Genomic DNA, 26,337 nt, shown 5'->3' on the forward strand with positions numbered 1-26,337 from the left:
CACAAGCTGTATTCCCAGCAGGTGATAATCAAGGTACCCCTCCTGCAACAGGGAAAGGGGTATTATTCCACGCTGTTTGTAGTACCGAAGCCGGACGGCTCGGTGAGACCAATTTTAAATCTGAAATCCTTGAACACTTACATAAAAAGGTTCAAATTCAAGATGGAGTCACTCAGAGCAGTGATAGCGAACCTGGAAGAAGGGGACTATATGGTGTCTCTGGACATCAAAGATGCTTATCTCCACGTCCCAATATACCCTTCTCACCAAGGGTACCTCAGGTTTGTAGTACAAAACTGTCATTATCAGTTTCAGACGCTGCCGTTTGGATTGTCCACGGCACCTCGGGTCTTTACCAAGGTAATGGCCGAAATTATGATTCTTCTACGAAGAAAAGGCATTTTAATTATCCCTTACTTGGACGATCTCCTGATAAGGGCAAGATCCAGGGAACAGTTAGAAGTCGGAGTAGCACTATCTCAGGTAGTGTTACGTCAGCACGGGTGGATTCTAAATATTCCAAAATCGCAGCTGATTCCAACGACACGTCTACTGTTCCTAGGACTGATTCTGGACACAGTTCAGAAGAAGGTGTTTCTCCCGGAGGAGAAGGCCAGGGAGTTATCCGAGCTAGTCAGGAACCTCCTAAAACCAGGCCAGGTCTCAGTGCATCAGTGCACGAGGGTCCTGGGAAAAATGGTGGCTTCCTACGAAGCGATTCCATTCGGAAGATTCCATGCAAGAACGTTTCAGTGGGATCTACTGGACAAATGGTCCGGATCGCATCTGCAGATGCATCAGCGGATAACCCTGTCGCCAAGGACAAGGGTGTCTCTCCTGTGGTGGCTGCAGAGTGCTCATCTACTAGAGGGCCGCAGATTTGGCATTCAGGATTGGATCCTGGTAACCACGGATGCCAGCCTGAGAGGCTGGGGAGCAGTCACACAGGGAAGGAATTTCCAGGGCTTGTGGTCAAGCATGGAAACATCTCTTCATATAAACATTCTGGAACTAAGGGCCATTTACAATGCCCTAAGTCAAGCAAAACCTCTGCTTCAGGGTCAGGCGGTGTTGATCCAATCGGACAACATCACGTCAGTCGCCCACGTAAACAGACAGGGCGGCACGAGAAGCAGGAGGGCAATGGCAGAAGCTGCAAGGATTCTTCGCTGGGCGGAAAATCATGTGATAGCACTGTCAGCAGTGTTCATTCCGGGAGTGGACAACTGGGAAGCAGACTTCCTCAGCAGACACGACCTTCACCCGGGAGAGTGGGGACTTCACCCAGAAGTCTTCCACCTGATTGTAAACCGTTGGGAAAAACCAAAGGTGGACATGATGGCGTCACGTCTAAACAAAAAACTGGACAGATATTGCGCCAGGTCAAGGGACCCTCAGGCAATAGCAGTGGACGCTCTGGTAACGCCGTGGGTGTACCAGTCAGTGTATGTGTTCCCTCCTCTGCCTCTCATACCAAAAGTACTGAGAATCATAAGAAGGAGAGGAGTAAGAACTATACTCGTGGTTCCGGATTGGCCAAGAAGGACTTGGTACCCGGAACTTCAAGAGATGCTCACGGACGAACCGTGGCCTCTACCTCTAAGAAAGGACCTGCTACTGCAGGGGCCTTGTCTGTTCCAAGACTTACCGCGGCTGCGTTTGACGGCATGGCGGTTGAACGCCGGATCCTGAGGGAAAAAGGCATTCCAGAAGAAGTCATCCCTACTCTGGTCAAAGCCAGGAAGGACGTAACCGCAAAACATTATCACCGCATTTGGCGTAAATATGTTGCGTGGTGTGAGGCCAAGAAGGCCCCTACAGAGGAATTTCAACTGGGTCGTTTCCTTCATTTCCTGCAAACAGGACTGTCTATGGGCCTAAAATTAGGGTCCATTAAGGTTCAAATTTCGGCCCTGTCGATTTTCTTCCAGAAAGAACTGGCTTCAGTACCTGAAGTTCAGACATTTGTAAAAGGGGTGCTGCACATACAGCCTCCTTTTGTGCCTCCAGTGGCACCTTGGGATCTCAATGTTGTGTTGAGTTTTCTAAAGTCACATTGGTTTGAACCACTTTCCACTGTGGACTTAAAATATCTCACATGGAAGGTGTCGATGCTGTTAGCCTTGGCTTCAGCCAGGCGTGTGTCAGAATTGGCGGCTTTATCATATAAAAGCCCTTACTTAATTTTTCATTCTGACAGGGCGGAATTGAGGACTCGTCCTCAATTTCTACCTAAGGTGGTTTCTGCATTTCACATGAACCAACCTATTGTGGTACCTGCGGCTACCAGGGACTTAGAGGACTCTAAGTTGCTTGACGTTGTCAGGGCCTTGAAAATATATGTTTCCAGGACGGCTGGAGTCAGAAAATCTGACTCGCTGTTTATCCTGTATGCACCCAACAAGCTGGGTGCTCCTGCTTCAAAGCAGACGATTGCTCGTTGGATTTGTAGTACAATTCAGCTTGCACATTCTGTGGCAGGATTGCCACAGCCAAAATCAGTAAAAGCCCATTCCACAAGGAAAGTGGGCTCATCTTGGGCGGCTGCCCGAGGGGTCTCGGCTTTACAACTTTGCCGAGCAGCTACTTGGTCAGGGGCAAACACGTTTGCTAAATTCTACAAATTTGATACCCTGGCTGAGGAGGACCTGGAGTTCTCTCATTCGGTGCTGCAGAGTCATCCGCACTCTCCCGCCCGTTTGGGAGCTTTGGTATAATCCCCATGGTCCTTACGGAGTCCCAGCATCCACTAGGACGTCAGAGAAAATAAGATTTTACTTACCGATAAATCTATTTCTCGTAGTCCGTAGTGGATGCTGGGCGCCCATCCCTAGTGCGGATTGTCTGCAATACTTGTATATAGTTATTGTTACAAAAATTCGGGTTATTATTGTTGTGAGCCATCTTTTCAGAGGCTCCTTTGCGTTTATCATACTGTTAACTGGGTTCAGATCACGAGTTGTACGGTGTGATTGGTGTGGCTGGTATGAGTCTTACCCGGGATTCAATATCCTTCCTTATTATGTACGCTCGTCCGGGCACAGTATTCTAACTGAGGCTTGGAGGAGGGTCATAGGGGGAGGAGCCAGTGCACACCACCTGATCCTTAAGCTTTTATTTTGTGCCCTGTCTCCTGCGGAGCCGCTATTCCCCATGGTCCTTACGGAGTCCCAGCATCCACTACGGACTACGAGAAATAGATTTATCGGTAAGTAAAATCTTATTTTTTCCCTCTTGCCATCGGGGAGACGTTATAGGTGTTTAAGATGTCGTACTACTAGGTTAAGGAACAGTTTCTTCCCTTCTGCGATTGTTGGTTTGAATTCTCAACTTTGCTAAACTTATGTGATGTATTTTATTGTGTATATGACATGAATATGTAATTTCGCTGTACATGACTATGAACAGTGACAATAAATTATTCTTACATATCTATGAGCCTTTTCTGTTTTTCTAAGTATCTGCCCACTATTTAATACAGGTTATATATATATGCGTCAGTTCTCTCCATCTTCCCTAGAATATTGACCGACAGCATCTCCCCTATTTTATGTTTCCTTTCTTTTCTCTTTTTTTTTTTTTCTTCTATTTTTTTTCTCTCCCTCCTTTCCTCTATTTTCCTCTTGTTTCTGCTTTTTATGCTTTCTAGTATTGTTACCCTGTATTACAGCCTACAGACGTACTACTAATATGATATTGACTTTGTTTGTCGTGTATGCTCTGTATTGAAAAACCTTCTCTAATAAAATTTCTTCAGATAAAAATAAAAATAAATTATTCTTATCTTATCTATTCTTTCTCACATGAATAATGTTGTAGTTCCTTTAATTCCCTTACTGCTTTCCTGGAATTAATACTATAGTAACTGTATATATATATAGTATATTTATAGAAATTGTTCCACAGGTAACACAGAAGTTGCTGTCACCAATAGCAACCAAACAGATATTTGCTTTCAGTCCCTACATGCTTCTGATAGAATGAAGAATACAAAATAGTTCCATCAGTGCTCCAGTTCTTGGATAATTGATAGGCTGCTGGATGTGGGATCAGCTCCCAAGATGGCTGCCTCCGCTGTTACTAGATGATGTGGGCACTTCAAATAGTGAGCTACAGAATCGATGCCACAAACATTTTTGCAGCACTTTTGAGGTGTTGCATGTGTTGTATCAAGTATAAAAATGAGGTAAAGCGACCCTGGTCACATAACTACATCCCCTTTCAAACTGCTATTTTTGGAGGTTTACTGCGTTACATATGGATGCCCATAAGTAGTGAAATGGTCTGCAGCAGATATTCTGAGTTCTCCACTGCCTATCTGCGGCACAGCAGTCCCCGTAGGAATCTATGTGATCCTGAATACTGGCGATAAAAAATGCCAGTGTGCAGGGAAGTCTACATAGCCAGAGAGGCACGGGTTGCGCAAAGCTGGTGGAATGTTTCTTGCCTATTCAGTTTAGATTTTGCCAAAAGTAAGACGCACCTAGTGTCTGTCCGCTGAATGTACTCAAGGTACAGACCCCTCCTACTTGTCACGTGTCCATTTCAACATGAACCATAGGGCAATGTAAAACATATCAAGATAAATAATTTCTATTTGTCTTGACAGGATCATGCGTCCTGATGACGCCAACATTGCAGGAAATGTGCATGGAGGAACCATTTTGAAGATGATTGAGGAAGCTGGTGCCATTATAAGCACACGCCACTGTAACAGCCAATCTGGGGTAAGAAGAATCTGTGAGGTGGAGACATTCTTAATATTCATTCTTTTTCTCAATTACATTGTCACATATTCTGTATAGCCTATAGTAGATGCAGCAGTTTCATGGGCTGAAGCAGTTTTCAGTAGAATGTAGCCAGTCAACTTCTAAGACACCCTACTGTTCCCGGGGAAGGGGGGGTTAGGTACAAATGTACACCTGTACAAATGTCTGCATAACCTTTGACCTTAGAAGAGCCACTGTCTGACAACAGATAATTAAAAATGTGCCAGGCGGGGCTGGGGAATGGGGTGGCGGGTTTAGCGCATGTGACAACAGGTAGGGGCTAGCTTGCCAATCAGGTGACTTATTCGGTACATACCCCGTATCTCAAAGATCCCTAGGTTGGATCCAGCCCTCCAGTGATGAAAATACCAGCCCTCCCTTTTCTGAAATGGAGTCATCTGGCACCTCTTCTCTTAATCGCATGGGCTCCAGGACGTAATGATCTAAAAATTTATACTGGCAATATCTGTGAGGCGTTAACCCAGTGTATGAGAACAGTCAGTGTTCCACCCCAATCCTCCGCCAGTCATGTGTAAATAATATAATAGTAAAAAAATCCTGGCCGTTCCTATTTAAGCACCCAACTGTACTGGTGTTTGTAGGGGTGGTCTTCAGGTTGCCGACTGTCGGGATCCCGGCGCACAGTATACCGGCGCCGGAATCCCGACAGCGGCATACCGACAGTTTTTCTCCCTCGTGTGGGTCCACGTCTCCCCTGGAGGGAGAATAAATAGCGTGGCGAGCGCAACGAGCCCGCAAGGGGCTCATTGCGTTCGCCACGCTGTCGGTATGCCGGCGGTCGGGCTTCCGGCGCCGGTATGCTGGTCGCCGGGAGCCTGGCCGCTGGCATACCATACCACACCCATTTGTAGTGTGTACGGGTTCACTACGATATGCCGGCGGTCGGGCTCCCGGCGACCAGCATACCGGCGCCGGGAGCCCGACCGCCGGCTTACCGACAGTGTGGCGAGCGCAAATGAGCCCCTTGCGGGCTCGCTGCGCTCGCCACGCTACGGGCACGGTGGCGCGCTACGCGCTCCACACTATTTTATTCTCCCTCCAGGGGGGTCGTGGACCCCCACAAGGGAGAATAAGTGTCGATATGCCGGCTGTCGGGATCCCGGCGCCAGTATACTGTGCGCCGGGATCCCGTCAGTCGGCATACTGAAGACCACCCGTGTGTACGTAGCAGATTTGTCATACTGTGATGTAGAGAACTTAACCCTCAGAAGGCATGTCCACACATAGGGGGGATTTAAATCAAGTACCCCCGGGATGTTCGCTGTGCACATTACAGCTTAATGCGATAGCAGGGCACCTGTCATTTTCCTGCTCACTTGTATTGTGAGTGAGGGAAATGTTACTACACGGTCCCTGCCGTCACCCAACTTCCCAGAGGCATTGTACCTGACTGTGTCACCCCAATGGATGTGAGACTATAGCTAGGCACTATAAAGCAGTTACCAATCATGAAACCTTTTAGAGTCCTGAGTCTAGGGACACGTATGTTGCTTTGTAACTAATGCAAGCATGTTTGTACAGTGTATCAGTAGTAATGCTTATATCACACTTTTGATATTCACTATGTTGCCCGGACAATGTAATTATAATGATGATAAGTAGTGAACATGTGCATGTGTGTATTGCAGTGTCCCAGTGTCTTACAATAAGGAGCTATTGGGTATTAATAATATGACTGTCTGCAGTCTTATACATTGTTAGTCATGCTGCTACTCGGTCTATAAACACGCTCTCTAGGGAATTGAAGATCTGGCAGCAGCCTGGATCTGATTATGTCTCTATGGACTTTATTGTCTAGCTCTACCTTATCTCCTTGTTCTACTGGTGTAACCACAAGGCTCTGTTCTGTACTCGTATACAGCTGTACATACTCGTAATGTGCCTGATGCAGAGCTGGGAGTAAATCAGACATACGGTTATTTGCTTGTAAGCAGAGCTGTATGCATCTTGCAACGTGACTGCTCCCTATCTGTTGTTTTGCTGTGTGTCGTCGTCATCACTGTGCACCTTTGCTGCAGTAGATGCAAAATATTCTCTCCAAACACCCCTTATGGCCAGCTGTGCATATCCTGCCGTTTCATCGACATACCCTTCTTGAGAACGTCCAGTTACAACCCAGTTATATATAAGGTACGATTGCAATTCCTATGACTCTGCAGTGGCCGTACTCGCATATCCTCCGATCTGGAGCACGTGCAGAGCATAAGCATAAGATACACTCTGGAGACAGGCGTGTGTTTAGCTCTGCACCAGCCATATAGCCTTGGTCGGCTTTATCACTCCTCTTGGTTTGATAGTGTTCTTGGCCTGTCTGTTGGCTTTTGATCTCTCATGTCTGTTGGATGATGTTCCTGACTGCCCAGCAGCTTTCTCCTCTTTCCTCGCCTCAGACTAAACCTGTTCCTCCTCCTACATTAATTTATAGGCCTGACAGTGATAACATCACAACCCTTTCAGTTTCCCAAGTCTGCTTTTAAGGGGTCATTTTCTCTTATGTCCTAGTGGATACTGGGGAACTGTACTTTAGTACCATGGGGTATAGATCGGATCCACTGGAGCCTGGCGCTTTAAAACCTTTAGGGGTATATTCAATAACTGTCGGAAGCAGCCATCTTGTCGGAAAGATGGCAGCTTCCAACAGTTTTAGGTCGGAAGGGTTTCCGACCTATTCATTAGTGCCCCGTTTATTCCGACAAGTCGGGAAACTCGACTTGTCGGAATGCACGCTGGAAGCCGCCGATCAGCGTGCATTGTCGGAAGCGGGGCCAACCGACCGGTTTTAACCTCGTTTCCGACAATCTCAATCCGACTTTAAAAAAAGTCGGATTGAGATGAGGAGACTGGTGGTGCTGCGGCGGCGGGAGGAGCAGGCTGCGGGGGGACATGTCTGCGGCGGCGGGGCGTTGCAGGGAGAGAGGTGCCTGGCCGTCTCCCGGCCAGGCACCTCTCTCCCTGCAGCGCCTCCCCCCACCGCAGACATGTTACCCTGCTGCCAGCACTTCCCGCCGGCCACCAGTCAATGCTCCCCCCCCCCCCCGCGCTGCCGCTGCACCTCTCTTCCTGCTGCCAGCTCCGCCTGCGGCTCCACATATGTCCCCCGCAGCCAGCCCCTCCCGCTCACGGCCGCCGCTCTCTGCTTCCCTGGCCGCTGCCAGCAGCGGCCTGACAGGACGACCAAGCCGTCCATTGAATAGAAGTTGTCGGATCCATTCCGACAACTGCATGTCGGAATGGATCCGACTCCTATTGAATATACCCCTTTGTATGTGTATGTATGTGCTGGCTCCTCCCCTCTATGCCCCTCCTACCAGACTCAGTTTAGAAAAATGTGCCCAAGGAGCCGGGTGCATTTATCTGGAGCTCCAGAGAGTTTCCTTTTACTTTTTATTTTAGTTCTTTATTTTCAGGTAGTACTGGTGGGCAACCAGTCCTCCTGTTTCATGGGACTTAGAGGGGGGACCGAACCAACCTCCTGAGGGTTAATGGTTCGTAATCCCAGCTGACAGGACACTGAGCTCCTGAGGTGCTGTTTAACACACCATACACCCTCTAACACAGGGGTAGCCAACCCTGGTCCTCGAGAGCTACCAACAGTTAATGTTTTCCAGGTGTACTCCCAAATCACAAGTTAAGTAATTAGCTCCACCATCTTTTAAAATGTGTGAGTGAGTAATGACTGCACCTGTGCTCCTGCTAGGTGAGCTGGAAAATGTAAACTGTTGGTAGCTCTCGAGGACCAGGGTTGGCTACCACTGCTCTAACAGATGCCAAAGTTCATCAGGAGCGGTGAGTGTTAACACCATGGTCCCGGTTAGCGGGTCCCCGGTGCGGTTTGGTGGAGGTCACGGGCCATGAGCTGCGGTGCCCGCCGCAGACTACACTGGCTCAGCGGGCTTATGCTCCACAGTGCTCACTGTCGTTAGGCTTTGTGTATACTGTTTATACTAATTCAGCCAGTATAAACATTAGTGGGACCACGCCATTACAGGGGCCGGGCTTCCCGGAGCGGGACCAGAGGCGGGAAGGCACCATTTCCTGCTGCTGCGGATCATCAAGGCTGCATGCATGCTGCTCCTCCATGGACCCACGCTGTTGCAGACTCTGTATTGGTACCAGGGGGTCATAGCAGAGGGGGAGCACATCAGCGGTAGCGCCGCTGCACATCTATAAGGTGATACACATATTTCCAGACACTGCGCTGCTGTGTTCTGTGTGCTGTTCTCCATTTCTCTGTGTCACTCCAGGGGATCTCTAAGGTCTTTGTGAAGGTGTTTTTCAGTGAGTTGCGCTGTACTACAGTTGTGTACAATATGTCTGTTGACATGGTTATGTGTGCTGCTTGTAACTCTGCCCCTTTTTCTCTTATGTCCTAGAGGATACTGTGGTTCCATTTAGTACTATGGGGTATAGACGGGTGCACTAGGAGCCATGGGCACTTTAAGAATTTGAGAGTGTGGGCTGGCTTCTCCCTCAATGCCCCTCCTACCAGACTCGGTTTAGAAAATGTGCCCAGAGGAGCTTATGGAAGCTCCTGAAGAGTTTTCTGCATTTATTTTATATGTTTGTTATTTTCAGGCATGGCTGGATGGCACCAGCCTGCCTGCTTCGTGGGACTTCGGGCGGGAATGGCCCAACCTCCCAAAGGGTTAATGGTCCCGTTCCCCGCTGACAGGACACTGAGCTCCTGAGGGAACTATTTGCAAGCCCCACCACGGCGAGCGTACATTCCCGCAACACACCGCCACCCCTAACAGAGCCAGAAGAAAGAAGAGTGGTGAGTACTAAGCCGGCATCCCGACTAGCGGGTCGCCGGCCATTATGGCGGCATGAGGGTACGGAGACGCATGGCTTCTAACCGGGGCGGAATGTGTCTCCAGACACAGTACACAGCTGCGTCTCCGTACACTGTATACAGTACCCACACTGGCAAAAACAGCCTTAAAATGGCTTTCTCTACAGATTACCTCAGCCAGTATAAAAAAAGTGGGCGGGGCTTCACTATGAGAGTATCCAGTAGCTCACCAGCGCCATTTTCCCTCTGCAGTGGACACAGATGCTGACTGACAGGGAAGCGCAGCTCCTCCAGTGTGACTCCAGATTACCTCAGTGGTACCAGGGGGTCATAGCAGGGGGGGGGAGCGATTTACTAATGTACTAAGTCCCCTATCAGGGTACTTAGTCTGCGACCCGGCTAAGCTTGGTGGGGCCTGGCTCCAAATTACTCTGTCTCCCCCTAAAGGGCTCTTTGTGGGTTAATTGTGCTTAACCTTTTCCTGTGTGTTTGTGTGCTGTCACATTTATATTATGTCAGGCAAAGAGTGTGTTTCTTGTACAGCGGAGTGTTCCTTTTCACCAGGGGACTCACTACTGGGTACTCAGGGCAGTGCACCTTCCCAGAATAGTGGGGCTGAACCGGAATGGGTTAATTCCATTAAGGGCATGATCTCAAATATTTCTACAAAGCTATCCCACAATGAGAAAGAGACACAATACTTAAGACAGACTGTGGATGAGTTTATGATTAGAGACTCTGGCCCATATCCTGCAGTCTGAATCTGACGGGTCAGACATGGAGGAGGGTGAGGTGGATTTGGAGGGGGGGGGGGGATGCTACTCTGTCACAGGGAATAGAGGCTCTTATAGAGGCTATCTGAGATGTTCTGCAAATTTCTGATAAGGTGTCGGAGGACTGTGAGGAATCTTATTTAAATGTAAAAAAGAAGTCCTCAGTCACTTTTCCTGCGTCAAAGGAATTGAATACCCTGTTTGAAGAACAGTGGGTTAATCCTGATACGAAATTTCAAATCCCTAAAAGGTTACTCTCATCTTTTCCTTTTCCTCTGGAGTATAGGAAAAAATGGGAAAATCCACCGATAGTGGATGCATTAGTCTCTAGGCTGTGACGAAAAATTGTATTGCCTGTCCCTGGTGCAGCCTCCCTAAAAGACACGGCTGATCGTAAAATTGAGCCTACACTCAAATCATTGTACACAGTTGCTGGGGTGGCCCAGAGACCCACTATTGCATGTTTGTGGATCGCAAAAGCCATTGCTAAATGGTCAGGTAACCTAATTGAGGGGTTAGATTCCTTGTCTAGGGGGGATGTTGTTTTACTCCTGCAGCATATACAGGACTCTGCGAACTTTATGGTGGAAGCCATAAAAGAGAGATTGGTTTGCTTAATGCACGCACCACCGATATGGCAGTGTCAGCACGCAGGGGCTTGTGGCTACGCCAGTGGACTGCTGATGCGGACTCCAGGAAAGGCGTGGAAGGCCTACCATTCACGGGAGAGGCGTTGTTTGGAGACAAACTAGACAAATGGATCTCCAATGCTGCTGCGGTTAAGTCTACGTATCTTCCTTCCGCAGCTCTTCCAGCCAGGAAAGCTTATTCAGCTTCAAATTTACAGTCCTTTCGGACAGCCAAGTTTGAGGGAAAATCCAGAGGTGCTTCTACGGCCTCCAGAGACGCAAGAGGTAAGCCACGCAAACCAGCAACTGCAGGTGTTCAGAAACAGAGCTCAGGCTCTGCTTCCTCAAAGCCTTCAGCATGACGGTGGACCGCGAGCCTGGAGGTCTGTCAGGTGGGAGCACGACTACAATTCTTCGGTCACATCTGGTCAAGTTCATGCCGGGATCCCTGGGTAATAGATCTTATTTCCCAGGGCTACAGACTGGAGTTCCAAGAGCTCCCACCTCACAGATTCTTTAAATCAGGTCTCTCCACGGCACCGAGGGTGTTCACCAAAGTGGTGGCAGAGATGATGTTTATACTCCGCAAGCAGGGAGTGAACATAATTCCATACCTGGACAAACTTCTGATAAAGGCGTCGTCCAGGGAGAGGTTGCAGGACAGCATTGGCCTCTCAGCCAAAGTTCTCCAGGATCACGGGTGGATTCTGAACCTTCCGAAATATCACCTAGAGCCAACACGGAGGCTCCCATTCCTGGGAATGATACTGGACACGGAGTCGCAGAAAGTGTTCCTTCCATTGGAAAAGGCATTGGTAATCCAGTCGATGGTTCAGGATGTCCTGAAGCCAACCCGGATACCGGTGCATCTATGTATTCGCCTTCTGGGAAAATGGTGGCCTCTTACGAGGCGCTTCAATACGGAAGGTTTCACGCAAGACCCTTCCAGCTCGATATGTTAGACAAATGGTCCGGATCGCATCTTCACATGCACCAGAGGATTTATCTGTCGCCAAAGGCCAGGATCTCCCTTCTGTGGTGGCTACAGACCACTCACCTCGTCGAGGGATGGAGGTTCGGAATTCAGGACTGGATCCTGTTAACCACGGAAGCAAGCTTCCGAGGTTGGGGAGCAGTAACCCAGGGGGTGCAGTTTCAAGGATGATGGTCAAGTCAGGAAGTTGTCCTTCCAATCAACATTCCGAAACGAAGGGCCATATACAACGCCCTTCTGCAGGCCTCTTATCTTCTTCAGGATTGGGCCATTCAAATCCAGTCGGACAATGTAACGGCAGTGACGTACATAAACCGACAGGGCGGAACGAAAAGCAGAGCAGCAATGTCAGAGGTGTCAAGAATTCTCCTCTTGTCAGAAAAAAAACGTTGTGGCGTTGTCAGTGTTCTTCATTCCGGGAGTAGACAACTGGGAAGCAGACTTCCTCGGCAGACATGACCTGCACCCGGGGGAGTGGGGCCTTCACCTGGAAGTGCTTGATACATCGGTGGGGATATCCACAAATCATCATGATGGCCTCTCGTCTCAAGAAGAAGCTCAAGCGGTATTGTTCCAGGTCGAGAGACCCACAGGCAGTGGCGGTAGACGCTCTGACGACTCCATGGGTCTATCAGATGGTGTATGTGTTTCCTCCACTTACTCCGATCCCAAGAATTCTCAAAAGAATAAAAAGGGAAAAGGTTCCAGCAATCCTCATTGCTCCGGGCTGGCCAAGAAGGGCCTGGTATGCGGACCTTCTGGAGATGCTCCTCGAATATCCGTGGCCTCTACCTCTTCGCGAGGTTCTTCTGCTACAGGGCCCGTTCGTCTATCAGGACTTACTGCGGCTATGTTTGACGGCATGGAAGTTGAACGGCTGATTCTAGCCAGAAGAGGGATCCCTAACAAAGTTATCCCGACTATGATCGAAGCCCGGAAGGGGGTAACGTCTAAACATTACCACAGTATTTGGAAGAAATACGTCTCTTGGTGTGAGAGCAGAACTTATTCTGCGGTGGAATTTCATCTGGGACGTTTCCTGCTTTTTCTGCAGGCAGGTGTGGATGTGGGCCTACGTCTGGGCTCCATAAAAGTCCAGATTTCGGCCTTGTCCATTTTCTTTCAAAAACAATTGGATTCTCTCCCTGAGGTCCAGACATTTTTGAAAGGTGTTCTACGCATCCAATCGCCCTTTGTGCCTCCCACGGCACCTTGGGATCTCAATTTGGTGCTGCACTTCCTCCAATTAAACTGGTTTGAACATTTACAGGAGGTGGACATAAAATATCTTACGTGGAAGACCGTCACACTGTTGGCCTTGGCTTCAGCAAGACGTGTGTCGGAGCTGGGGGCTTTGTCTCACAAGAGCCCCTATTAAATTTTCCATGAGGACAGAGCTGAACTCAGAACTCGGCAGCAATTTCTTCCTAAAGTGGTGTCGGCATTTCACATAAACAAACCTATTGTGGTTTCAGTTGTCAGACTCCTCTGCTACTTCAAAGTCTTTGGATGATGTGAGGGCTTTGAAGGTGTATGTAAAACGAACAGCTTGTCACAGAAAATCGGACTCGCTGTTTGTTCTTTATGATCCCAATAAAATTGGGTGTCCTGATTCCAAGCAGTCCATTGCACGCTGGATCAGGCTCACTATCCAGCATGCTTATTTCACGGCAGGCTTGCTGGTTCCAAAATCTGTACAGGCCCACTCTACTAGGTTGGCGGGTTCTTCCTGGGCTGCTGCCCGGGGTGTCTCGGCTTTACAGCTCTGCCGAGCAGCTACTTGGTCTGGTTCGAACACGTTTGCCAGGTTCTACAAGTTTGATACTTTGGCCTCTGAGCTCCTTCAGTTTGGTCAATCAGTTCTGCAGGAACCTCAGCGCTCTTTCACCTGGCTTGGGAGCTTTGGTACATCCCCACGGTACTAAATGGAACCCCAGTATCCTCTAGGACGTAAGAGAAAATAGGACTTTAATTACCTACCGATAAATCCTTTTCTTGTAGTCCGTAGAGGATACTGGGCGCCCGCCCGGTGCTTCGTTCCTCCTGCACTGTTAATGGGTTAAGTATTGTTGGTTCAGCTGTTGCTGTTCCTGTTTAAAGTTGGGTTAGCATAGCTTTCCTCTGTTTGTGTGGGCTGGTTCGGAATCTCATCACTATCTTTATCTATCCTTCTCTCAAAGTATGTTTGTTTCCTCAGGCACAGTTTCCTAAACTGAGTCTGGTAGGAAGGGCATAGAGGGAGTAGCCAGCCCTCACTATCAAATTCTTAAAGTGTCCATGGCTCCTAGTGGACCCGTCTATACCCCATGGTACTAAATGGAACCCCAGTATCCTCTATGGACTATGAGAAAAGGATTTACCGGTAGGTAATAAAAATCCTATTTTCTGCGGGGTCCCTCATGTGTGAACAGTGCTCCTTATCTCCACAGGGACACAGTTCACAGGCACCTGACTGGCTAGATAATTTTAAAAGCATGATTCACAATGTGAATTCAGAATTAGCTGCAGCTAAGAAGGAGAGACAGGTGTTAAAACAGTCTATTGATTGTATAGCCAAAGCAGAAAGGCTTCTCAGCCCCTTCTGTTGGTTTCACATAAACGCTCACTGCCACAGGTGCTCCTGTCTGATTCTGATCAGCCTGATGATGATGATGATTATATCGATGAGGACAGCCCTCTTTCCCCCGGGGTGGAGGCCCTCATTTATGCTGTAAGAGAGGTTCTTCACACAACAGATCAGGAAGCAGCACCAGATGAGTTGTATTTTAATGTTAGACCCAAGATCTTAGTCCCTTTTCCTGTGTCTAAGGAATTAAACTCCCTGGCCAGGAAAGCATGGGTAAACCCTGACAAGAAATTAAAAACTCCTCAGAGGTTTTTATCTACTTTTTCCCTCTCAGCTGAGGACAGGAAGGTTTGGGAAACTCCCCCCCATCAGTCGATACGTCTGTGTCCAGACTGTCTAAGAAATTGGTACTGCCGGTGCCAGAAGCTCTGTCCCTTAAAGACCCTGCTGACTGTAAAATTGAGACCACTCTCAAGGCAATATATACAGCGGCGGGCGTAGCACAGCGGCCCACAATAATTTGTGGTTGGATTTCTAGGGCAGTAGTCAAGTGGTCCGATAATATTATTAATAGATTAGACACTCTGCCCCAGGATGAGGTCATTACTCTGCTGCAACAAATACAGGATGCTGCAAATTTTATAAGCAAGGCTATAAATGAATTGTGTAAGATAAATGGCCGCACTACTGCTATGGCAGTATCGGCACGCAGGGCTCTATGGTTACGTCAAATGTCAGTGGACGCTGATTCCAAAAAGGGTGTCGAAAATCTTCCCTTTACAGGTGATGCCTTGTTTGGGGGCAAATTAAATAAATGGATCTCCCAGGCAATGGCTGTCAACCTATCTGCCGTCGGCTGTGCCACCTGCTAGACGTTCTTACATAGGACCCTCCTTGCAGTCCTTTTGCGTGGCAAGGTTCAGAGGCAGGGGCCGGGGGATCTCCACCACTCCGAGAGGATCTCGTGGTAAGTCCCGTAAACCTGCAACTACTGCATCCCTAGACCAGACCACTGGATCCCCTGCCACTAAGCCTTCCGCATGACGGTTGGCCCCAGCAGCAAGGCGACTTTCAGGTAGGTGCTCGCCTTCAACCCTTCGCCCACGTACCGGGATCCTTGGGTGAGGGACCTCATTTCCCAGGGATACCGGCTGGAATTTCAAGCACTTCTTCCTCACAGATTTTTTAAATCGGGCTTACCAGTTTTGCCCACAGCAAAAGTTACCTTGCAAGAGGCTATTCAAAAACTTTTGCGGACAGGGGTGGTGGTTCCAGTACCGCCTACGTTACACAACAGGGGTTTTTACTCCTGCCTTTTTGTCGTTCCAAAACCAGATGGTTCGGTGCAACCCGTCTTGAACCTGAAGTCTCTAAACCCGTATCTTGGGTGTTCAAATTCAAGATGGAATCCCTACGGGCAATGGTTTCCGGTGTGGAGGAGGGGGAATTCCTGGTATCTCTAGATGTCAAGGATGCTTACCTATACATTCCCATGTGGCCCCCTCATCAGGCTTACCTCAGGTTCGCCATATTGGACGACCATTTCCAGTTTCAGGCCTTACCCTTTGGCCTATCCACAGCTCCAAGGGTCTTCACCAAAGTCGTGGCGGAGATGATGCTGCAACTGCGCATGATGGGAGTCAACATAGTCCCCTACTTGGACGATCTCCCGATAAAGGCTTTGTCCAGGGAGCGTCTACTGCACAGCATTGATCTGACGACTTGCCTGCTTATGGATCATGGGTGGACCCTAAATTTTCAGAAATCTCACCTGAACCAACGTCTTCAGTTTCTGGGAATGATACTGGATACAGTGTCTCAAAAGGTGTTTCTTCCGATGGACAAGGCCTTGGCTATCCAGGCTATGGTCCGCTCAGTGCTCCGTCCTCGCAAGGTATCCATACATCTTTGCATCCGTTTGCTCGGCAGGATGGTTGCTGCTTATGAGGCAATCCAATACGGCAGATTTCATGCCCGGCCATTTCAGCTGGATCTGCTGGACAAATGGTCGGGGTCTCGCCTTCACATGCATCAGGAAGTGACCTCATCTCCGAAAGCCCGGATTTCTTTAATGTGGTGGCTACAGGTTCCTCACCTGGTAGAGGGCAGGAGTTTCAATATCGACTCGTGGATTCTGACAACGGATGCCAGCCTCCGAGGTTGCGGGCTGTGACCCAAGGGGCCCAGTTCCAGGGGATGTGGTAATTTCAGGAATCTGCTCTGCCGATAAACATCCTGGAACTCAGGGCGATTTACAATGCTCTTCTGCAAGCTTCTTATGTCCTGAAAGATCAGGCGACCCAGGTTCAATCGGACAACGCCACGGCGGTGGCGTACATAAACCAACAAGGGGGAACAAGAAGCAGAGCGGCGATGCGAGAAGTGTCAAAAATACTCTTCTGGGTGGAGGCCAAAGCAAGGGCCATCTCAGCCATATTCATTCCAGGAGTGGACAACTGGGAGGCAGACTTCCTCAGCAGACACGACCTCCATCCGGGGGAATGGGGCCTACATCCCCAGGTGTTTCAACAGTTAATTCACTGGTGGGGCTGCCCGCAGATGGATCTGATGGCTTCTCGTCTCAACAAGAAGCTATGCTGGTACTGTTCCAGAACGAGGGATCCGCAGGCTGTAGCGGCGGACGCGCTGACGAGTCCCTGGACATACCAGTATGTGTACCTGTTCTCTCCTCTACCGCTTATCCCAAGGGTGCTAAAAGACTAAGAAGGGAAAGCGTTCAAGCAATTATAATTGCCCCGGATTGGCCTTGACGTGCGTGGTACTCAGACCTCCTAACCATGGCTCTGGAGGACCCCTGGCTTCTGGCGCTCCTAAAGGATCTTCTTCTGCAAGGTCCATTCTTCTATCCAGACTTACAGCGGCTATGTTTGACGGCTTGGAAGTTGAGAAGGAGATTCTAACAAGAAAAGGTCTTCCCTCCAGGGTTATTTCTACTATGGTCCAGGCCAGGAATAAGATTACGTCTAAACATTCTCATCGTATCTGGAAAAAGTATGTTTCCTGGTGTGAAAGTAGAAAGGTTTCTCTCGTGGAGTTAAGGATTGCTTGTTTTCTACTTTTCCTGCAAGCGGGAGTGGTTATGGGCCTGCGTTTAGGCTCCATCAAAGTACAGATTTATGCGCTCTCCGTTTTCTTCCAAAAACAACTTGCCTTGTTGCCGGAAGTACAGACTTGCCTAAAAGGAGTTCTTCATATGCAACCGCCCTTCGTGCCTCCCACGGCTCCATGGGATCTCAATGTGGTTCTGTCCTTTCTTCAATCGGACTGGTTTAAACCCTTACACAGGGTGGAGTTGAAATTTCTTACCTGGAGGACGGTGATGTTGTTAGCATTGGCATCTGCCAGACGTGTCTCTGAATTGGGTGCTTGTCCTGTAAGAGCCCTTATTTGATTTTTCATGAAGACAGAGCGGAACTCAGGACCTGTCCTCCGTTTTTGCCAAAAGTGGTATCAGCTTTTTATGTGAATCAACCAATTGTGATTCCAGTGTTGTCTGACGCTTCCGTTGGTCCAGAGTCCTTGGATGTGGTGAGGGCTCTAAAGATTTATATCAAAAGGACTGCTCGTCATCGGAAATCTGATTTGCTGTTTGTCTTTTATGATGCCACCAATATTGGTCGAACGGCTTCTAAGCAATCTATTGCTCGTTGGCTCAGGTTGACCATTCAACAAGCCTATACTTCGGCAGCTCTGCTTTTGCTGACGTCTATTCAGGCCCACTTGACGAGATCAGTGGGATCCTCCTGGGTGGCTACTCGGAGCATCTCGGCCTTACAGTTGTGCCGAGCTGCTACTTGGTCTGGTTCGAACACTTTTAGGTTTGACACCTTGGCTAAGGATGACCTTCAGTTTGGTCAGGTGGTTTTACCAGGGTCTCGGCTCTCTCCCACCCGTTTGGGAGCTTTGGGACTTCCCCATGGTACTAAAGTACAGTTCCCCAATATCCACTAGGACGTAAGAGAAAATAGGAATTTAATACCTACCGGTATTTCCTTTTCTTGTAGTCCGTAGAGCAGGCATTCCCAACCACGGTCCTCAAAGCACACTAACAGTGCAGGTTTTAGTGATATCCAGGCTTCAGCACAGGTGACTTAATTAGTAGCTCGGTTATTTTGATTTAACCATCTGTGCTGCAGCCTGGATATCGCTAAAACCTGCACTGTTGATGTGCCTTGAGGGCCGTGGTTGGGAATGACTGCCATAGAGGATACTGGGCGCCCGCCTCAGTGCTTCGTTTTCCTGCTTACCTGGGTAAGTGTTTAGTTGGGCCGCCGTTGTGGTCCCCTTATGTTGTTGGAATAGCTTTTCTATCCTGGTTTGGTTGGTGTTGCTATCCTCTGTTTGGGTTAGCGCCCTCTTTTTATTATGGTTGTGTGTTGGCTTAGTGCCTCACCGCTGTTGTACCTGTTTCTACTCTCGTGATATGTCCGTCTCCTCGGGCACAGTTTCCTAGAATGAGTCTGGTAGGAGGGGCATAGAGGGGAGGAGCCAGCACACACATACACACATTAAAGGTTTTAAAGTGCCAGGCTCCAGTGGACCCGATCTATACCCCATGGTACTGAAGTACAATTCCCCGGTATCCACTACGGACTACAAGAAAAGGAATTACCGGTAGGCATTAAGTTCCTATTGACTCCTCTCCATCATACTCTAATTAGTGTCCATTGTCTTCAGATTAATATCCTTCCTCACATACGTCTTTATCTCATAGACCATATATACAAACTATTAATGAGTGCTCTAATCCTCTCCCAGCCAGACTACTGTAACACTCTCCTCTCTCGCACAGTAAGTAATCTCTATGGTAGGCAAAGTTTTATAATATGCTGCTTTGCATGCTACGGGTAAAATTAAGGGACTGTGTTTTCCGTGTTTCCTGTTATTTATGGCAGGATGCCATACCCCACTCACGGTGATGTTACAAATGTACATTGCCGTTAGGTCATAGCCCCCAAGCTGTTGTATTGGGGGAGGTGTATAAAACCTTGGAGAGAGATAAAGTACCAGCTAATCAGCTCCTAACTGCCATGCTGCAGGCTGTGTTGAAAAATGACAGCTAAGACCTGAATAGTTGGTACTTTATCTCTCACTGAGGGTTTGATATATCTAGTATTGTGAGAAGAATATGAAATCTCCATTAGATCATCTAGCATTCAAATCTGCACACATTTAGACATTACTGGGGTAAGAACCAGGGCTCGTTTAGCAGAAAATATTCTGACGACACTGCTGACAATCACTCACCCCAACTCTCCCTGCCTGCCCTAGTAAATGCATTTACAGGTTAAATGTAGTCCACTTATTGTCATTCAGACAAGTCTGTATTATGTATTGGGGGTGTACACTTGTTGTGTGTCACCTGAAGCAGAGATCTGGATCCGGTTGATATATATAGGACTTAGGGGCCCATTTATCATTAAATATATGTAGCAAATTCCCCGAAAACACCCATGTTCGGTGGTTAGATGCAAACAGTATCACCCAAATGTGTGACAGAGGGGCTGCAGAGATACCTGCTGCGACCCCCCCCCCCCATATTTCCGACAGCAGCCTCAGCCCCCATATGTTTCTCAGGAGGATGCTGTGCTTGGCTACCGCCATCTGAAAGTTGCATTAGCCCGTTGTAGGCCTGTGGGCTACATGTTGCAACATTAGCCACCAGAAGTTTCCTACGGAGCCCTCCCCATCTACGGCCGCCGCACATGCATGATCAGTAACCCCTGCATGTGCAGGAGTCCCGCTACCACTTCGTGCACATTGCAAGGATGGGCTAATCGCGGCCAGAGCGCATTGAGCATGCTATTACTGATAAAATTATTCTTTAAAAGACTATGACTATGGCGAAATCCAGCACCCAGAATGAAAAAAATGGAATACTTGTTTAGGTAATATGTAGTTAGTCCTCTGGATGGCACTGCAGCTCAAGTATAATATATACAAGATCCTCAATGGCGTCTGAATACTGTGTATGAGGACTGCTTTTTGCTACAAGACGCATCACATCCAAATCAATTTCCCTGTTGTAATGTCGAAATTCCATAAGATAATATCACTACCGGACCTATTAAAAATATATATTTCTATTTTTAATGCATTTCCAACATTACCATCCAATGCAACTGAATTTACACAGCATGAACAGTAAGGGGTTCTCTTTAGAATGGCATCTTCCATGTAGAATTATAGACTTGTATCTATAGTAGGGTTTATATTCCTTGATCACGGCTGTTATTCGTTTATCCCTATCTTTATTTTGGCATGCTGGCTGGAATGGGGCACACAGTATTTGGGGTGTAAGAAATTGGAGAGCCAGACAGCTGAATGTCTGCTTGGTGTTATTTTCCGCCTGACATCTCCCGTATCTTGTTCCAGGAGAGATGCATAGCGGCACTGGCTCGCGTGGAGCGCACAGACTTCCTGACACCCATGTGTATTGGAGAAGTAGGTCACGTCAGCGCGGAGATTACATATACTTCAAAGCACTCTGTGGAAGTACAAGTAGATGTCCAGGCAGAAAACATATTAACAGGTGAGTGTGACGTTGGTGGGTAATACAGTACGTGTGAGCTTAGTCTGTGGTCTGTAAATTACACGAGTATTCTAAGTTACCCAAATGCTATTTTGTCATATACATTCATAGGAAGACAGGTGGCTTCATACAACTTCTGCTATGGTATGTCTAATGAATGCTGTATGCAGTGGCTCCCAAACTCTGTCCTCAAGGCACCGGAACAGTCCAGGTTGGAAAGATATTCATGGTTGAGCACAGATGGTTAAATTGACATGGGTACTAATTAAGTAACCTGTGCTCAAGCATGGATATCCTTAAAACATGCACTGTTGGGGTGCCTTGAGGACCGAGTTTGGGAACCTCTGCTGTATGCGGTGCTTTTATTAAGGTACAGGATTTACTTGTGCGTCCCAATGTCAAATATTTATTTATCGAGGGCGATCCCCTAATTGCGCGAACCTTTCTTTATTAAGTTCAGGTTTGATTTTATTATAACTTTTATGCTTGTTTGTCTTGTCTTCTTGTGGGCCTACCAATGTCTGTTTTTTCTTTCTTACCTTTGATTACAATGGGGGTGATTCCGACTTGATCGTAGCTGTGCTAAATTTAGCACAGGTACGATCAGGAACACAGACATGTGAAGGGACGCCCAGCACAGGGCTAGCCCGCCCTGCATGTCAGTCCCTGCTCCGTCGCAGAAGTTCAAGGCATTGCATAGCGGCGATGCTTTTGCACTTCAGGAGTAGCTCCCGGCCAGCGCAGTTTTTGCGTGCTGGCCGGGAGCTACTCATCGCTCCCCGGATCGCAGCGGCTGCGTGTGATGTCACACAGCCACTGCGGCCCGCCCCCCGCATGCTCCGGCCAACGCAGCGTGTCCCCTCGCGGGTTCGCTGCGCTCGCCACAGGGTTGTATTCCCCTCCGGGTGGTGGCGTGGACCACCACCCAAGAGGGGTAACCAGCCCCGACCGCCGGTATTTCACCTGGTGTCGGGATCCCGACAGGTGGTTAAGTGACTGCCCTATCTATCTATCTATCTATCTATCTATCTATCTATCTATCTATCTATCTATCTATCTATCCTCCTAAAAGTTCACCTTTTTCTAGATCACAAAACAGAGACACAAGTGGATTCATTCCTTACTGCTGCATTCTAATTATCCATAGGTAACTTGCAAAACGTAAACTGTAAGGGGTCCTTGAGGACTGATTTGGCCACCCCTGCTCTATAGAAGAGATTTGGCAAAGTGTGGTGAATGATAAAGTACCAATCACTCAGCATCTGTCATTTTACTGGCTGTGTTTGAAACATGACAGGAGCTGATTTGGTACTTTATCTCTCTCCACCTGATCTCTGCCAGTGTAACAAAAACGATGTCATCACATTTGAATGCAGTGGCAGTTGGTCTGAATTCTGACTCCTCCTACATGTTTCTGTGATGTCACTCCAGGAGAGTTCCATTGTAACACACTTCTACGGTCTTCAAGCACTTCTGTTATTTCCCATACTTACTTATCACATACCACCTCCTGATGACAACACAGGCACTTCAGATAAACAGCCTTTTCAGAGACAATAAGGTGAGGATGTCCCAAAACGTAAAATAGAAAGATAAAACGAAAATAGGTAAGGCGAAGGATAATCTATATAATAAAATCAAGTGCTGACAAAAGAATAGATGAGGGAGAATAGAGATGGAGGAAAAATCACAGGCAGCGCAGAAGACAGCATCTTGTATGTATTCATGTATCCTGTAATGTAGAGTATAATGATATTAGAAGCTATGAAAGACTATATACAGTACAATGCAGCCATCTGAGTGTCAATTTATGATCCTTATAATCTGAGGGAATGACTAATATACTTTATAATGTAACCCATACAAGATGTTTTGATAAGCTAGTGAAAGAGATTTAGGGAAGGAAGGGGGGGCACGATAATGTGAATCACTTCACTGCATTTGCCCCACCCATCATCCCCCCCAACTGTAGAGATGAGAATGGCAAAAGTTGCCAAGTGTGGATATTTGATATGGACTTTTTTTTTTTTTTAATGACAAGGGTATATACTAGTCATAGTGTTCAGAGTAATAAAGTTATTTAAATTGACTAAAAACTAAGAGGTTGTAAAGTTTCTGTTTTTCACTACAGTGGATTCACTAACCCTTCTAAAAGGGAGAATTGAAGGTGCTGCCCCTAGTTACTAATGAGTCTAGCGATCACTTATCTACCACATTCTAGAATCTCAGTTGCTATGGGCAACATGTCAACTTCCTTTTTAGATGTTTTTGGAAATCAGCCCCTGTATGCGACAAGAGGCTGTGGTTTTATACTCAGAGTATAGTAAGAAGCTGATGCCAAAAGCTAGGGCGCACATTGTTTCTGTCATGTTATGGCTGCTTTTTAATAAACGTTGTTTTATTCTTTGTACATTAAGTCTTCGGTATATACACAAATGGTTTCCTACTAGTGAATAAATGCAATTCATTACAACGTAACAGTGTCAAGTGATAAAAACACACACAGTTACCGGGAACATCTTGTTCCTCAGATGCCCCCATTTACTAGGGAATTGCCAAACTGGCATCGCCACAAAATGGCTGCCTCCACTGTGTGCAGGCGATGAAGACACTGTGATGCCTTAAAATCAATGACTATAATACTGATAATGATAATACGCTCTAATTACTGCTGTTCAGATAGTGGTGATCCTTAGCTGTAGCATTTTAGGAGTGTCTACTAATAAATTTCCAGTATTCAGTACATCCAGCAGGTTTTTTTATTTATATTTGTAATATATGTGTGTGTGTGTGTGTGTGTGTGTGTGTGTGTGTGTGTGTGTGTGTGTGTGTGTGTATATATGTGTGATTATGTGTATGTGGAATTAGGTGATTCATTGCGCTCTTCACACCGTCGTAAGGGGCTACGCCCCCTTAACCTTTGCACACCCTTGTGCCGTGCAATATTTTTATTAGATTGAGTAATACATCCAATCATAATTGTGTGAGTGGTTAAATATTGCACGGACAAAGGGCGTGCAATGGTTAAGGGGTCGAAGCCCCTTGCAACTGCGTGAACAGCGCACGCAGGGCCTGGTGAGTCACCTAGTAGGTGCTTTGGTTGAGGGAGTGGCGGGTGCGGGGAAGATGCGGATGGGACCCTGGGGTGCCGCTGGAGGGGCGGTTCCGGTGGTACCGCAGGTAGGGGAGGGGCTGGTGCGGTGGTGCCACAGGTGGGGGAGGGTGCGTGGGTGCCACGGGTGGTGGTCCGGAGCCACTGCGGGTGGGGAAGGAGCAGTTCGGGGGGTGGCCCAGGTGGGGGAGGGGTGGATATATATATAATATATATGTGTGTGTGTGTGTATATGTATATCTCCTATATAATAGCCCAGATCTGTGACTTTGTGACTCATTTGCTAACGCTGGGCGGAGTCAGTCAAGTGAGTCACAGATCTGGCCAAATCTATAGGAGACTAGGAGCAGAAGCAGATAGTATGGGCATGGCACAGGCAGGGGTGCATATCTCCCACCTTTCTTCAGGAAGAAGGAGGGACACACACACACACACACACACACACACACACACACACACACGTACACGTGGCGAAAAGGGGCGTGGTCAACAAAAAGGGGGCGTGGCTTCACGGGAGGGCCCCCGTTTTCGTCAGTGAGGGGGCATGCCCAGCGCTCTGTGAGCTGCTGGCATGCCGCCAGGGGCTGATTATGAGTCCGGGGGGGCCCAGGGCACTTGAGACAGGGGAGCCCTATCTCATTGCTGTGCCTGCTGTAAGGTTGGGGGCGTGGCCTAATCGCGGGATGCGAGGCCACGCCCCCTTATGCAAATTCCAGGATATTTTTTTTCTATGGAATATTGGCCCCTCAGCTAGGGCTAAATCCAGAGGAGGTGGTCGCTCCCCCCTACACACCCGCACAGGCAGAAGAAAGCAGGGAGACTGCTGCCTCCCTGCAACACCACAGACCTGCCAATACGCAGCAGCGTGTGCTGACTGTAGCACAATGCTGCCGCTGTTGCTGGCAGGACGGGGGAGCTTCTGAGATGGGACAGAGCTACTCCAGCCAGGGGCCCCCTAAAACTGTGGGGCCAACGGTACGTACCCCCTGCCCCCCCCTTAATCCGGCTCTGCTGCTGGAACCCCCCCTTAATCCGTACCCCCTGATGCCCCCTCTCCCTCTGTCTCCACTATTCACCGCTGCTCTGCTAAGCAGAACAGCGAGTACAGGAGCTTGCCAACTGCCCCCCCCCCCCGCCCCCCACCGTGGGACACTGCGACCCACGGGCGGGACAGCGGGACAGACCCCAAAAAATGGGACTGTCCCGCGAAAATCGGGACAGTTGGGAGGTATGTGGGTGTGTGAGGGGGTATGCCGTACAGACAGATGGGCACCGGCTCACTGTGTGCTTGACCCCCCACATCAGCATACTCAGCAGGGTCTCTCTGGCGCGGAGGAGCGTCACTTTCTGCACACTCCACGCTTCTTAGCTGCAGTTTTGTGGGGCACCTGCCGCTGTGCAGGTTCCGTACTGCCTCTGCTATCTCCAGCCCCGGCAACCCCACCGCTAGCTGCAGCGCTGCCACCCGCAGTGAGGTGCGCCCAGCTCCTTCACACACTTTAGCCGGCGGCTAGCGTTGTAGAAGTCCGAGCTGCTTGCAGGCTCCGACCCCCTCCTCCCTCCAGCCGCAGCGTCTCCTGGGAGCTAACCAGTCACTCCCAGTCTCCCCTTACCACAGTGCCCAGCAGCCGCGAGGTCCGCGCCGCGTGCATGCTATGGCCCCCTCCTCCCTCCAGCCGCAGCGTCTCCTGGGGGCTAACCAGTCACTCCCAGTCTCCCCTTACCACAGTGCCCGGCAGCTGCACGAGGTCTGCGGTGTGTGACTGAGATGGGGGGGAGGGATGCGGACGGGCAGAGGAAGCAGTACTCCAGCCTAAGAGAGTCAGCCATGCCAAGTCTCCACCAGCAGCAGATCCCAACAGGTTGGAGTGGAACAGCAGCAGCCAGCAGCAGTGACTCCGGTAAGACACATCTGTCTGTCACCACTGTTTTGTCCCTAATACCAATCTCTCCCGTGCCCTGTGTTCTGTCATGGCCCTTTCACCCTTATCCTGGCCCTTTCACCCTTATCCTGGCCCTGTCACCCTTATCCTGGCCCTGTCACCCTTATGCTGGCCCTGTTACCCCTATCCTGGCCCTGTCACCCCTGTGCTTGCCCTGTCAACCCTACACTGGCCATATCACCCCT

The 26,337-nt window shown here is 48.7% G+C and overlaps 1 protein-coding gene across 8 annotated transcripts in view; it reads left to right on the forward strand.

The window, feature by feature from the left end:
- ACOT7 (acyl-CoA thioesterase 7) overlaps positions 1-26,337 on the forward strand; it is a 509,309-nt gene that overhangs the window by 86,614 nt on the left and 396,358 nt on the right. For all 8 annotated transcript variants that reach the window (XM_063943422.1, XM_063943415.1, XM_063943421.1 and 5 more), the window contains 2 exons: positions 4,610-4,727; positions 20,941-21,097. In XM_063943422.1, coding sequence (XP_063799492.1) covers positions 4,610-4,727; positions 20,941-21,097 — 275 coding nt within the window. The remainder of the gene's footprint in view (positions 1-4,609; positions 4,728-20,940; positions 21,098-26,337) is intronic.

This window comes from Pseudophryne corroboree, chromosome 10 (genome assembly GCF_028390025.1).
Source record: "Pseudophryne corroboree isolate aPseCor3 chromosome 10, aPseCor3.hap2, whole genome shotgun sequence".
NCBI lineage: Eukaryota > Metazoa > Chordata > Amphibia > Anura > Myobatrachidae > Pseudophryne > Pseudophryne corroboree.